General features: G+C 43.7%; 1 protein-coding gene across 3 annotated transcripts in view; it reads right to left on the bottom strand.

Moving 5' to 3' along the window:
• anks1b (ankyrin repeat and sterile alpha motif domain containing 1B) overlaps positions 1-15,630 on the bottom strand; it is a 277,926-nt gene that overhangs the window by 171,145 nt on the left and 91,151 nt on the right. For all 3 annotated transcript variants that reach the window (XM_004548325.5, XM_012918365.5, XM_023152666.3), the window contains exon 4: positions 457-609. In XM_004548325.5, coding sequence (XP_004548382.3) covers positions 457-609 — 153 coding nt within the window. The remainder of the gene's footprint in view (positions 1-456; positions 610-15,630) is intronic.

The following is a 15,630-nucleotide window of genomic DNA, read 5'->3' as shown; positions in this document are numbered from 1 at the left end:
CACACACACACACACACACACACACACACACACATATATACAATTATTGCCTTCAGAACTGCAGTAACTCTTCAACGTAGAGATTCAACACGGTGAAGGAAACATTCCTTACCTCTGACATCAACAAGACATTTTAACCCAGAACTGCTGTTCACTAGATATGTTCTCCTTTCCTACTCTGGAGGGGGGTTGTGTTGGAAAATCCCAGCCGATCAGCAGTTTCTGAAATACTCAGGCCAGCCCATCAGGCACCAACAACCATGTCACATTCAAAGACTTTAAAATCATTTCTGATGTTCAGTTTGAACTTCAGCAGGTCGTCTTGCTACGTGGCTAAATGCACTGAGTTGACTTATTGGCTCAAACTAAAACTAAAAGATTCAAAGCAGTGCTTCCCTTCTCGTTTTTCTTAGCGTCAAGTAATGATGTTTTCATTGATCAGATATTCTCACAGACCTGCAGTCGGCCGTACAGTGCTGCCAAGTCTAGAGGACTCTCCTGTCGGCTGTTTCTCATGGTGGGGTCAGTCAGCTCCTGCAGCAGTACTGAAACCACCTCAGAGTGTCCATACTGGGCTGCACAGTGGAGTGCAGTTTCCTTCTCGTGGTTCTGTGGAAGAACACGAAAAAAAATGGATATTGAAAAGAGTGAAGTTGAGGGAAGGTGGGGGGTAGTGAACTTAGGAATTATTGGAATAATAAAGAGTCAGAGACACGAAGTGAAGTGAGCCACAGAAACATGGCGAGATCCAGGGAAGTGATGAGAAAGGTGATGAAATTTTGAGAGAGATAAGGTTAGGAAAATGGAATGTAAGTTTGATTGCAATATAAGATATAAGAAGGTGGTGATTTATAAGTAGGGCACATGTGGGTGAAACGATTGAGATATAAGGGAAGAGAGGAAGGAGGAGCAGTTAGCTTTATTTATTGCCCCAGTGATATGGGGCATACATACAGTGATATGGGGAAGCTACATTTCACTGCAGAGATTTCTGCTACACATATGAAACACATATCTCAAGTACTATATCATTCTGCATGTACAAATTCTAAAAGGCTATCGGGATTGAGAGACCTGCTAGGAGAAATCTATGGTGTCCTGTCTGTGTAACAGAAGCAACGGTAACTCACTGTGCCTTTCAATGATTAAACGCATTATACGCTGTTATGTACTTGGATGTTTTTAGCTTTATATCACCTCACTGCCAATTAATCAAGCTCCACTGTTAATACACATTTTAAAAATCCTTAATGCATCACATTTCTCACCTCAAAACATTTACTTCTGTAAAATAATTTCTCAAAATGTTCCCTCAGTTAATTACACTTTGCCTCATCATGTATTTTGGCTATCAAATGTGATCTGATTAAAGTAGATGCAAATATGAAGGTAAGTGTTTTAAAAAGCATCTGGATTTGATTTGGATATGAAATAACTAAAATGGGGCCTCAGTTCATGTGCGCCGTTAGGATACATTCATTAGCACATTTGTTTGTCAGACGGCGTGCTCAGTTTTGCTGGGTGGTGGGGGTTCTTAGATAACACTGTGCAAGCTTTTTGTTTGTTTGTTTGTTCTGGATTCCTGAACATTCCTGTCAAGAGAGAGAAAGGCAATGTTTGGAATTCCAGTCTTGAATTGCTCCGATTGACTGGGTAGGAAACAACCGGCAAGGGCCCGCCACAAGCCAGCAGCCTCGGGATGAGCAGTTACGAGAAATAATATATAAAAAGCATCAATGTCTCTTTTTCTGGTAAATTTATTATCGCACTGGAAAATGCATCTGACAGTAGCTGACATTTTGTTTTGGTATATAAGTCTGCTGCACCTGATTTTGTTTGACAAGATTAAATATGTGAGGTAAAGGTGGGTGAACAGCAACTTACTGTTAGTTCAACATTTGTACCACTTTCCAGTAGCAGATCACTGTTTACAGTTTAAGATAAGATAAGATAAGATAAGATAACCTTTATTAGTCCCACACGTGGGAAATTTGTTTTGTCACAGCAGGACCCCAGGTGCAGGCTGTGTAAAGATGCCCCAGAGACAATCCAGCACATAACAGCAGGGTGCAAGATGCTAGCAGGCAAGGCATACATGGAACGCCATAACCAAGTGGCCGGCATAGTGTACAGGAACATCTGTGCCGAGTATAACCTGGAAGTCCCGAGGTCAAAGTGGGAGATGCCCCCAAGGGTGGTGGAGAATGACCGAGCTAAGATCCTGTGGGACTTCCAGATACAGACGGACAAAATGGTGGTGGCTAACCAACCGGACATAGTGGTGGTAGACAAACAGAAGAAGACGGCCGTAGTGATCGATGTAGCGGTTCCGAATGACAGCAATATCAGGAAGAAGGAACACGAGAAGCTGGAGAAATACCAAGGGCTCAGAGAAGAGCTCGAGAGGATGTGGAGGGTGAAGGTAATGGTGGTCCCCGTGGTAATCGGAGCACTAGGTGCGGTGACTCCCAAGCTAGGCGAGTGGCTCCAGCAGATCCCGGGAATAACATCGGAGATCTCTGTCCAGAAGAGCGCAGTCCTGGGAACAGCTAAGATACTGCGCAGGACCCTCAAGCTCCCAGGCCTCTGGTAGAGGACCCGAGCTTGAAGGATAAACCGCCCGCAGGGGCGTGCTGGGTGTTATGTGTGTGTGTATATACACACACACATATATACACACACACACACATATATACACACATATACATACATATATATATATACACACACACACACATATATACACACACACACACATATATACACACACACACATATATACACACACACACACACACATACACACACACACACACACACACACATACACATATATATATATATATATATATATATATATATATATATATATATATATATATATATATATATAAATATATAAATATATAAATAAATAAACACCCAGCACGCCCCTGCGGGCGGTTTATCCTTCAAGCTCGGGTCCTCTACCAGAGGCCTGGGAGCTTGAGGGTCCAGCGCAGTATCTTAGCTGTTCCCAGGACTGCGCTCTTCTGGACAGAGATCTCCGATGTTATTCCCGGGATCTGCTGGAGCCACTCGCCTAGCTTGGGAGTCACCGCACCTAGTGCTCCGATTACCACGGGGACCACCCTTACCTTCACCCTCCACATCCTCTCGAGCTCTTGTCTGAGCCCTTGGTATTTCTCCAGCTTCTCGTGTTCCTTCTTCCTGATATTGCTGTCATTCGGAACCGCTACATCGATCACTACGGCCGTCTTCTTCTGCTTGTCTACCACCACTATGTCCGGTTGGTTAGCCACCACCATTTTGTCCGTCTGTATCTGGAAGTCCCACAGGATCTTAGCTCGGTCATTCTCCACCACCCTTGGGGGCATCTCCCATTTTGACCTCGGGACTTCCAGGTTATACTCGGCACAGATGTTCCTGTACACTATGCCGGCCACTTGGTTATGGCGTTCCATGTATGCCTTGCCTGCTAGCATCTTGCACCCTGCTGTTATGTGCTGGATTGTCTCTGGGGCATCTTTACACAGCCTGCACCTGGGGTCTTGCCTGGTGTGATAGACCCCAGCCTCTATGGATCTTGTACTCAGAGCTTGTTCTTGTGCTGCCATGATTAGTGCCTCTGTGCTGTCTTTCAGTCCAGCCACTGGTAGGATTTCTGGATATCAGCCACCTCCTCTATCTGCCGGTGGTACATACCGTGCAGGGGCCTGTCCTTCCATGATGGTTCCTCGTCTCCCTCCTCTTTCTTGGGTTTCTGCTGCCTGAGGTATTCACTGCGCACTCGGTCAGTTGGGGCCATCTTCCCAATGTATTCTTGGATGTTCGTTGTCTCATCCTGGACCGTGGTGCTGACACTCACCAGTCCCCGGCCCCCTTCCTTCCGCTTAGCGTACAGCCTCAGGGTGCTGGACTTGGGGTGAAACCCTCCATGCATGGTAAGGAGCTTTCTTGTCTTTATGTCAGTGGCTTCTATCTCCTCCTTTGGCCAGCCTATTACCCCAGCAGGGTACCTGATCACGGGCAGGGCGTACGTGTTGATGGCCCGGATCTTGTTCTTTCCATTCAACTGACTCCTCAGGACTTGCCTGACCCTCTGCAGGTACTTGGTGGTTGCAGCCTTTCTAGCGGCCTCTTCATGGTTCCCATTTGCCTGCGGGATCCCCAGGTACTTGTAACTGTCCTCTATGTCTGCAATGTTGCCTTCTGGTAGTTCAATCCCCTCAGTTCTGACTACCTTCCCTCTCTTTGATACCATCCGACTACACTTCTCCAGTCCGAACGACATTCCAATGTCATTGCTGTATAGCCTGGTAGTGTGGATCAGTGAATCGATGTCTCGTTCACTCTTGGCATACAGCTTGATGTCATCCATGTACAGGAGGTGGCTGACAACTGCTCCGTTCCGTAGTCGGTATCCGTAGCCAGTCTTGTTAATGATCTCACTGAGGGGGTTCAGGCCTATGCAGAACAGCAGTGGGGACAGAGCATCTCCTTGGTAGATCCCGCACTTGATGGTGACTTGTGCTATGGGCTTGGAGTTGGCCTCTAGTGTTGTACGCCACATCCCCATTGAGTTCCTGATGAAGGCTCTTAGGGTCCCATTGATCTTGTACAATTCTAGGCATTCCAGTATCCAGCTGTGGGGCATTGAGTCATAGGCCTTCTTGTAATCAATCCAGGCAGTGCACAGGTTGGTCAGTCTGGTCTTGTAGTCTCGGCTGATTGTTCTGTCTACCAGTAGCTGGTGTTTTGCGCCTCTGGTATTCTTGCCAATTCCTTTCTGTGTCCCGCTCATGTATTGACCCATGTGCCTGTTCATCTTAGCCGATATGATGCCTGACAGGAGCTTCCATGTAGTACTGAGGCAGGTTATTGGTCGGTAGTTGGAGGGGACCGGTCCCTTCTTGGGGTCCTTGGGGATCAGGACCGTCTGACCTTCGGTTAGCCATTCCGGGTGTCTCTCGTTAACTAGCAGCTGGTTCATTTGTGCTGCCAGACGCTCGTGGAGTGCAGTCAGCTTCTTCAGCCAGTAGGCGTGAACCATGTCGGGCCCTGGTGCTGTCCAACTCTTCATACTGGAGACCCTTTCTTGGATATCTGCCACTGTGATGGTTACTGGACCCTGTTCAGGGAGGTCGCTGTGGTCTGCCCTCAGATCCTCTAGCCACTGAGCATTGCCGTTATGGGTTGCATCCTTCTCCCATATGTTCTTCCAGTATTGCTCCGTCTCCAGCCTTGGTGGTGCTGTTCTCTTATTGTTCCCTTGCCACTGAGAGTACACCTTTGCTGGTTCTGTGGAGAACAGCTGGTTTATTCTCCTGCCTTCTATCTCTCTGGTGTACCTCCTCAAGCGGCTGGCCAAGGCTGTGAGTCTTTGCTTGGCAGTTTCCAAGGCCTCAGGTATGGACAGCTTGCTGTATTTCTTAGGCACCTTATTTGTCGCACCTTGCTGCAACTCCGTTAGTTGGCTAACCTCCCTCCGTGCTACTTTGATCTTGCCCTCTAGCCTCCTTCTCCATGGAGGGTACTGCCCCTTGTCGCTGTTCAACTTGTAGCCAAGCATCTCACTGATCACTGTTGTGGGTGGTGGTGACACACAACCAACATGCTCAATGGGTGACATGTCCGGTGAGTATGCTGGCCATGCAAGAACTGGGACATTCTCAGCTGCCATCTGCCCTGAACAATGTGAACCATGATTCATCCGTGAAGCGCACACCTCTCCAACGTGCCAGACGCCATCGGATGTGAGCATTTGCCCACACAAGTCTGTTACGGCGACGAGCTGGAGTCAGGTCAAGACCCCGATGAGGACGACGGGCATGCAGTTGAGCGTCCCTGAGACGGTTTCTGACAGTTTGTGCAGAAATTGTTTGGTTGTGCAAACCAATTGTTCCAGCAGCTGTCTGGGTGGCTGGTCTCAGACGATCTTCGAGGTGAACCTGCTGGATGTGGAGGTCCTGGGCTGGTGTGGTTACACGAGGTCTGCGGTTGTGAGGCCGGTTGGATGTGCTGCCATATTCTCTGAAACGCCTGTGGAGACGGCTTATGGTTGAGAAATGAACATTCAATGCACGGGCGACAGATCTGGTTGACATTCCTGCTGTCAGCATGCCAATTGCACGCTCCCTCATTGCTTGTGGCATCTGTGGCATTTTGCTGTGAGACAAAACTGCACATTCCAGGGTGGCCTTTTGTTGTGGGCAGTCTGAGGTACACCTGTGCACTACTCATGATGTCAGATCAGCATCCTGATGTGGCACACCTGTGAGGTGGGATGGATTATCTCAATATAGCAGATGTGCCCACTACCACACATTTGGACTGATTTGTGACCACTGTTTGGGAGGGATGGTTATATTGTGTATCTGGAATGAATTTTAGGTCTCTACGTCCATCCCATGGGGAATGGGAACAGTAACAAAGGTGTTGCGTTTATATTTTTGTTGAGTGTGTGTGTGTGTGTGTGTGTGTGTGTATATATATATATATATATATATATATATATATATATATATATATATATATATATATATATATATATATATATATATATATATATATATATATATATATATATATATTTTTTTTTTTTTTTTTTTTTTTTTTTATAAATAAATAAATAAAGTGACATTACTATACTGTAAAACATTAGTATCATCAGTATGTCCTGTTGCCTGTTTACACGTTATTCAGATACCTGATTAAGTCTGGCTATTGTGTTATTTTTAGCTCAGGCTTGGGTATCAACGATTTGTGTTTTTGAAACTAAACCATAAAATATGGGTGCCATAAAACCAAAAAATAGAAAAAAAAAAATAGAAAAGCAACTAAACATATGTAAAGTTCATCACTACAGGTGAGTCCTCACATGCAAACAGGCGTATATTCAAAATTTCAAGAGCTTCTATCTAGGAACTATGAAAGAAATCATATTGATTTATGATCCATTTGGAAAGGTGGAAGAAAATGAGGCCAGCTGTAAGTCCTCCAGACACATAGGGATGCAGGTTCATTTACACTAGACAATGTCCTTTTCAACACTTCAACCATGGGATCACGGGAGTTTCTCATGTGTTCTGTTCTGGGAGAATGCGGCCGTTTCCTTGCTGGCTAGGGGCCCCTGTCAGACCCTGAACCGTTGGTAGTTGGGAGCCCCTTAGGGATCCCTGGGTAAAAATAGGACTCATTTACTTAACAATGACTAATCTGGCTCCCGTATATTTCAGATATATGAATTGTGCATGCAAAGTGATCTGCATTTAGGTTTCTGTTTATAATATCAGACATAGAGTGTAGCTCCAACATGCTTTACTGCAGTAAGCACAATTAATAAAAAGCAAGTGAACTTTACTTCTTAAATAACTGCAAACACATTTACCTCAAAGCCCTTAAAAATAATGACTCGAACTTCCGTTTTAACGGAAAATCAAATCAATGAGACAGAAATGTCACTGGCTGCTGATTGGACAGAGAAAGGCAAACAAAACGTGAGAGAATGTTGTAACATGAAAAAGCAATCAAGCGTGATTATCAAGATGTTCTTTAAAAAACAGCTTTTTATCACCAGTTGAAAACAACACACTCCAAACATGAAATAATAATAACTGTTGTGTGAATCGTTTTTGTAATTGATATTTCCCTGTCTTCTTACGTTGTTTCATTAAATGTTTTCATCATCCAATTCACCTCTAATATTTCCATGATGAAAGTCCAAAACACAACGGCCACACTCCACTGCTCAGATCTCATCTCCTGGCTTTTTCTAACTCACTTGCTCCCCAGAGCCAGAGTCACCCCCGCTCTCGCCTCCCTCTCATGGCTTTCTATACTTTCATTTATGCCTCTGAGAAGTGTATGAGAGCGAGATGAAGAGATACTGTATCTGCGAATAACAGAGGGTAAGAAAACCCTGTGAAGACACACACGCACACGCTGTAGCAGCAAAAGAACACCACTGTGTGATTTAGAGCTTTCCCTTCTCCTTAGCCAATCAGATCCATGCATTTTCCCCTGTGGACTTCACACCCCTCCATTCATGGCCGAGTGGAACCTTCCAGAGCAGGTCTGATTGCAGATCCACTGTACTGTAAGAACAATAATCACACACTCAGGCGCTCTGTAATTCGCATTCATTACAATATACTGGTATAATTGGTGCCAGAGTTGTATTTAATAAACTCCATTTGCTTGGTTATTGTGTGAATATTCAACTTGGAGTGACTCAGTCTCCCTGATGGATAATTTGAGTTTCAGCTTATCTAATCAACTGCATATCCTGACTTCATAAACTTCTACCAAGTCCCAAATAACCAAAAACGCAGCACAATCATTTGGTCCCGATATTATTAAGTGTCCAATTACAAAGCAACGTCTGGAGACAGAGCCATTCTTTCATTAAAGATCAAAAAAAAAAAAGACTTTGTAAACGGTAAAGGTGAGAGAGTGGTGGCACTCTCCTTCATAGCATACTTTATTATTGGAACATCTCAGTGTCCAATACTGGAATATCAACTTCCGCAAATGGCGAGTGCAGAAAGAACCACCATGTGTTAGAATTTAAAAGGTGGATTGTGTAAACTTTATACTCACCAGCCACTTTGTTAGTGCTCATTGACACAAATATCTAATTAGCCAATCACACAGGAGTGAATGTATTTAGCCATGACAGCCTTCTCTAGAGTTTATATAGGCTGGTCTGAAAAACAGAAAGTATACTGGGCCCGCTTACTTAAATATTGCTGTTGACCACGTCCAACCATATTGTACCCATCTACCCAAAAAAAGCACTTTGCTGAATCTATGCCATTAAGAATTAAGGCCATTCTGAAGATAAATGGGGTTCCAATCCAGTACTATCCAAGTGGACCTAATAAAGTGTCTGGTTAGTATACATACACACCAAACAGGGTAGCAAGTTATGGTTTTAGCAACAGTGATAAGGATGATATCTTCATATTCAACACAAAACAAGCATCAGAAAGTCATGAAGAAGCAGCATCACACACTGATGACATGGATGTGATAACCACTGGGATAAAGATTGCAGACGTTGCTGCTGCCGCCTGTGGCCTATTCCGTCTCTGCAGCCTTAAATGGACAATGAAGCTTTGTCATTCCAAACCGCCGTGCCTCACGCACGCTGCCTAAGATAGGAAAAATGCAATTTCCTGACAGAAAGAAGAGTGACTAAAACACGAGCAGAGACTCAGAGTGACAAGACAAGAGCAATAGAGCCCGAGATGTGGCGAGAGAGCAGCAGGCGGAGAAAAAAAGATCCTGCCTCTGTGTTCTCGAAGTGGCCATATATTCCTATTACGCTGCTCTGACAGCTTTCCGATACCATCTAGCACTCAAGTGCATTGTTGCTGATTGGGCTCTGAGCAACAGCCGTCTACTAATGCCGCATCAACAGGCATGGCAGAACATTATTGACAAATGATTGTGTCACAGCCTTTCTTTCAGCAGCATATGCAGCTGATATTAATGCTCACACAGTAATGAAGCCCTGGCTTGATAAAGCTCACTCTACCATGACAGCTATATGGTTTTATTACTCTTTAAAGAAGGATTTATTCTCATATATATTGATTATATGTGGCGCATCTTCTGCATTCTTTAAGTGAAGGACACAAAGAATCAACTTTTGCTCACAGAATGATACCTACACACATACACGCACACACTTCCCATGGTGCACTCTATCAGTGCTCTCGCAGTTCATCTCCCTGGAACCAAACAGCTACATCCATGCAAATAAGCAAGCCTTATCAGCGAGGCCAGGTCTGAAATGAAACCACAGCGGAGGAAGAGCAGAGGTATTTGTTTGAACATGCACTGTGTTAATGCTGATGGACTGATATGCAGGATGAGCTCCGTCTATGTTACAGAATCGCATAATCCAAGCAGCTCAGCTCGCCGCCCAGGGAGAGCGGGGTAAATGAGGAATGAAAAAAGACGAGGCATACAAGGTGAATGTCTCTGCTACTCCCTCTTATGTTCTGTTATTAGAACTTGTGCGTTGCCTGTTCAGGGAGAGTGTTGTCTTTTGATGTCACCTAAACGCAGGTCTCGGGTGTGTGTTTTGAAAAATAAAGAAAAACAGCTTTTAGATTATATTTACGAGCTGTTCAAACCAATAACTTTTAAGATATGAGATATTTAAGGTTAAGATATGATTTTTTCAGGCTGATGGTCATTCAATGTCTTCCAACCAAATGCTTCCAGCCTGACCATCACGAACGATACATTTCTTGATAGGAAAACGTTAAAATCTCAGATCTCTGCAGTTATTAGTTGCTCATAAAAAAATATTTTTGTGTTGAAGTCAGGGCCATTTTCAAGGCTTTACTCTGCAGTGTTTTCTGTGGAGCCAGTTTCAAACAGCTAGATAAAAAGAGAACTACTTAAGCTACAGTGGGGCAAAAAAAGTATTTAGTCAGCTACCGATTGTGCAAGTTCCCCCACTTAAAATGATGACAGAGGTCAGTAATTTGCACCAGAGGTACACTTCAACTGTGAGAGACAGAATGTGAAAAAAAAATCCATGAATTCACATGATAGGATTTGTAAAGAATTTATTCGTAAATTAGGGTGGAAAATAAGTATTTGGTCACCTCAAACAAGGAAAATCTCTGGCTCTCACAGACCTGTAACGTCTTCCGTAAGAAGCTTTTCTGTCCCCCACTCGTTACCTGTATGAATGGCACCTGTTTGAACTCATCATCTGTATAAAAGACACCTGTCCACAGCCTCAAACAGTCAGACTCCAAACTCCGCCATGGCCAAGACCAAAGAGCTTTCGAAGGACACCAGGAAAAGTATTGTAGACCTGCACCAGACTGGGAAGAGTGAATCTACAATATGCAAGCAGATTGGTGTGAAAAAATCAACTGTGGGAGCAATCATCAGAAAATGGAAGACATACAAGACCACTGATAATCTCCCTCGATCTGGGGCTCCACGCAAGATCTCATCCCGTGGGGTCAAAATGATCATGAGAACGGTGAGCAAAGATCCCAGAACCACACGGGGGGACCTGGTGAATGACCTGCAGAGAGCTGGGACCAAAGTAACAAAGGTCACCATCAGTAACACACTACAACGGCAGGGAATCAAATCCCGCAGTGCCAGACGTGTTCCGCTGCTGAAGCCAGTGCATGTCCAGGCCCGTCTGAAGTTTGCCAGAGAGCACATGGATGATACAGCAGAGGATTGGGAGAATGTCATGTGGTCAGATTAAACCAAAGTAGAACTTTTTGGTATAAACTCAACTCGTCGTGTTTGGAGGAAGAAGAATACTGAGTTGCATCCCAAGAACACCATACCTACTGTGAAGCATGGGGGTGGAAACATCATGCTATGGGGCTGTTTTTCTGCCAAGGGGACAGGACGACTGATCCGTGTTAAGGACAGAATGAATGGGGCCATGTATCGTGAGATTTTGAGCCAAAACCTCCTTCCATCAGTGAGAACGAAGGCTGGGTCTTCCAACATGACAATGATCCAAAACACACCGCCCGGGCAACAAAGGAGTGGCTCCGTAAGAAGCATTTGAAAGTCCTGGAGTGGCCTAGCCAGTCTCCAGACCTCAACCCCATAGAAAATCTGTGGCGGGAGTTGAAAGTCCGTGTTGCTCGGCGACAGCCCCAAAACATCACTGCTCTCGAGAAGATCTGCATGGAGGAATGGGCCAAAATACCAGCTACTGTGTGTGCTAACCTGGTAAAGACCTATAGTAAACGTTTGACCTCTGTTATTGCCAACAAAGGTTATGTTACAAAGTATTGAGTTGTATTTTTGTTATTGACCAAATACTTATTTTCCACCCTGATTTACGAATAAATTCTTTACAAATCCTACCATGTGGATTCATGGATTTTTTTTTCACATTCTGTCTCTCACAGTTGAAGTGTACCTCTGGTGCAAATTACTGACCTCTGTCATCATTTTAGGTGGGGGAACTTGCACAATCGGTGGCTGACTAAATACTTTTTTGCCCCACTGTATGTCATTCAAATGTTTCAGGCCAAATATTTGCTACAATGACTTCAGGAATATGGCGTTTCAAAAGTGTAGCTGAAGTTCAGCATAAAATTCTGAGAGTTTGAATTTGCTTGAAAGTGTGATAGTATGGCCAGAGAACATTTTTCAGAGGTAGGTTAAAATTTCCAACACTGGTTCCATTACATGATGTTGGCATTTACCATGAAACTACTCAAATCATTTGAATGGTAAAAACGATAATAAAGCTTTAAAATGGGGGAAAAGTATTTTCATGCAAGTTCGTTCCAAAAAAAATTACATTGTCTAAGAACTTCAATTTGACTTTTCTAGAAAGATTTGGTGTCTAGCAGCAACATATTCGAAATGTGGTGGTGTAGGGAAACAAAGAAAGAGAAAGACGTGCAATTTTTAAGTTAAAGTGAAATACATCTTCAATCTTTGCAGTTCTCGGTGCATTACTAAAATCTCTGTGTGAGCTCTTTTCAGTTCTGGGTGATTGGTTTTGGTCAGTGATGACAATTTGTGTACTGAACACCAATTCAAAACCAATGGTCCCTCCCCCCCCGAAAAAGCTACACTCAGCGCCATGACTGAGTGAGGTCGGGGTATTAGGATGCTGGATGCTGGCAGGCATGTCTAAGCTATTGGAGCAGCCTTGCTAGTTAATGAGAGCACCGTCTCTGATCTGATTGTTCTTGGTGAAAATCTGACCGTACAGAGGTACAGTGATGAGGTGTCAAAACCTATACCCGGCTGTTTCAACAGGACAATTGCACAGGCCTTTCCAGATCATAAGCATATCCACTTCCTTGGCCAGCATTTAGTCCACATATGTCTCCTTTTGAACAATCCTATGAACATTGAAATCAAATGAGTCAAATTGCTGAGAGAATCTGTTTACAGAGCAAATTAATAACTGGGTCACAAAATAAAATAACAATATATTGCTATAGTGATATATTACACCCCTACTCAACAGCTGTAACAATTCGTTTTAGAGAAAAATGTGGATAAAATCTGTTATCCAGACAGAAGAACATATTGTAGGAGCTGAGAGGTAGACTGAAGGACAATAAGAGAGAGATAATAGGTGGTTTCTGTTTCTTTAACTCCTTTTTGTGCACTAAATAGGTCAAACTGGGTACAGAAACTAATTTCTAAAAAATGAGCCATAATAACTGTGAACATAATAACTTAATAACACATGTGAGGACAAGTGGAGTGATTGCAAAAGATAGCAGAGAAGATGAGACCAGATCAGAAACAACAAAGATGAGAAGCGAGACAGAATAGACTGCAGTATACACATTTCGTAGCCGACTGACTGATCACAGACACTTTGGCAAGAAACACACTCGTTCGCACAACCCTTTGGGGTTTTCCACAGGATTCACAGCAACATCAGCTGCAGACACTGATTTAATTCCAAAATAAAAGCACTCAACTGAACACATTTTGAGGTAAATGGAGCCAGGAGTGTTTCTTGCAACACACTGTTTTATAACCATTATTAATTACTCTCTTAATATTACTTGGGGAAAAACTGACTTGTGGTTTTCCATTAAAATACTGAAAAATGCACATCACGATTACTGAGAGCCCACGCTGCAATAAAGAAGTAAAAGCCCAAAGATATTGAATCTGCAATGAAAGGCAACTGTCATGATGTGAGCTGCAGCAACTCCTCACATCTGAGAAGCTGAGAGCATCTTGACTGATTGAGTAAAAGACAAACTTTCCCACAGTCAAAGTTGCAATTAAAATACACTTCATTTAATATATTTGAAACTCAAACCCCCAAAAAAACATGATGTATGGCTTTATCAAAGTGGACTTCTCAACACCAGGGGCAGTATGCTTGATCTTTAATGCTTACACATGGGCGTCCTTGAGCTAGACACCGAACGCCCTTCTGCTCCAGGGTGGCCGGTCTGCGGTTGCCATTGTAAACTCTGACCTCCCTGAAGCATTCCCCAGCTAAACGTCTTAATTGACGACCTCAAAGAAATCCTAGAAATCTGTTTTGCAATGTTTTTTTATAACACCTCAATTAACACCCTCGCACACAATCTGCTCTGGGCTTGCTTTAATCGCTCAGGGCTAAAGCTTGTTTTGATTCATGGAGAAATGAATCTGTTTACTTTTGCTGAACTTTAATTAGGAATCCCACTGCGGGCAGGGAGTCAGGCTTTTAAAAACATATGATATACAGTAACATATCGTTTTTTAAGAGATTACTCATGAGAAAGCGACCTGTGGCTCAGTGTGTGTCTTGGCAGCAGTGGGCATCTCAGTGGCCGAGGACTTTCCCAGGGCGGTTTGTCGCAGCAATAGTAGCATGTGTTCTCAAGTTGATCACCAAGACACATATGGTTTCATTTTCTTGTGTGGAAGCAGCATGTGTGCATGACCGGACATCGAGTTACCAAGACCGAATAGACACAAACACAGAAGCACTCTCATGGAAACACACAGCAGGAAAATGGCCTCGTGACCTGTAACATTTGCCTCAGTTCACACAGTCTTTAAGCCTTCAGAAGTTCTTGCTGGTGAGAGGCCTGCCTCTCTTGTGATCTTGCTCAGTGTCTCCTCTGGGAGGACAAAGAGAGCAGGAAAAGAAGAACGATGAGGGGGGGGGGGGGAAATGGAGAGGAGACGGGATAGAATAACCCTACATCCTCCTGTTGTTGCAGAAGAACACATTCCTACAGCGACACATAGTTGACATACTCAGTCACCCACACGCATACAGTACACAGTGTACGCACAGGATAACCCTAAACTGATGAGTCCAAAGGTCCCACACAGAGAAAGTAGCCAAGACGGTTCTGTGCTGGTTCCCACGCACACAAACCACATCTGTCCTCCATCAGTGGGCAAATCTGCAGGACACAACTACTGTAAGGATACACACCTAGCAAAATTTACATGCTAGCTTTTATCTGTGCAGGTACGTTGGAGTAAAAATGTCAGAATTGGTCAGTAACTGTTCAAATTTCCTTCACGTTTCATCAACAATACAGCAATACTACAACAGTTTGAAAATAAAATGTTGTTAAACCCAGTCGCATCGTATTTTTATATTTACAACCTTCAAAACAGACTGAAGCCAAAACCTCAGGCATCTTTTTTCTGCTCTTGGTTCTGTATGATGTAAGAGAGGGAATATCGCTATGGTCATCCTGGGTGCACAGCTCCAGCTGTGAGCACAGACACAGGCGTAGGCAGTCAATCAGAAGAAAGGTGGCTTATAGGCAAAGGAAAGGAGCTACTGTAAAAATGCTTGTTTCAGGCTGGGGCTGCTGGGCTGTCAAGGTCCAATATGTGATAGAATTATAGAACTTTCTACAAAAATATGCAACATTACTGTTTTTAAAAATGTGGTGGTATCTGTTTTCTTACCAGTTCATGCAGAGTGCACCAATTCATAGGCCATGAGTCTATACTGGCTTTGTTCACTGCCATCATTCTTTACAGCATTTTTCAAATGGCTGTAGCTGAAGCTTGCAGCCTTTAGATCTGGTTTTTAAATGCAGTTTAGTGTTAATCACAACCCTGTTAAATAAATGAAAAGTGAAAATGAAATGAAAGCTGTACCACATGTAAAACCCACTG

The sequence above is a fragment of the Maylandia zebra genome, linkage group LG17 (genome assembly GCF_041146795.1).
Source record: "Maylandia zebra isolate NMK-2024a linkage group LG17, Mzebra_GT3a, whole genome shotgun sequence".
Lineage (NCBI taxonomy): Eukaryota > Metazoa > Chordata > Actinopteri > Cichliformes > Cichlidae > Maylandia > Maylandia zebra.
Note: the sequence above shows the minus strand (reverse complement) of the source record. Positions and strands in the feature narration are given on the sequence as shown.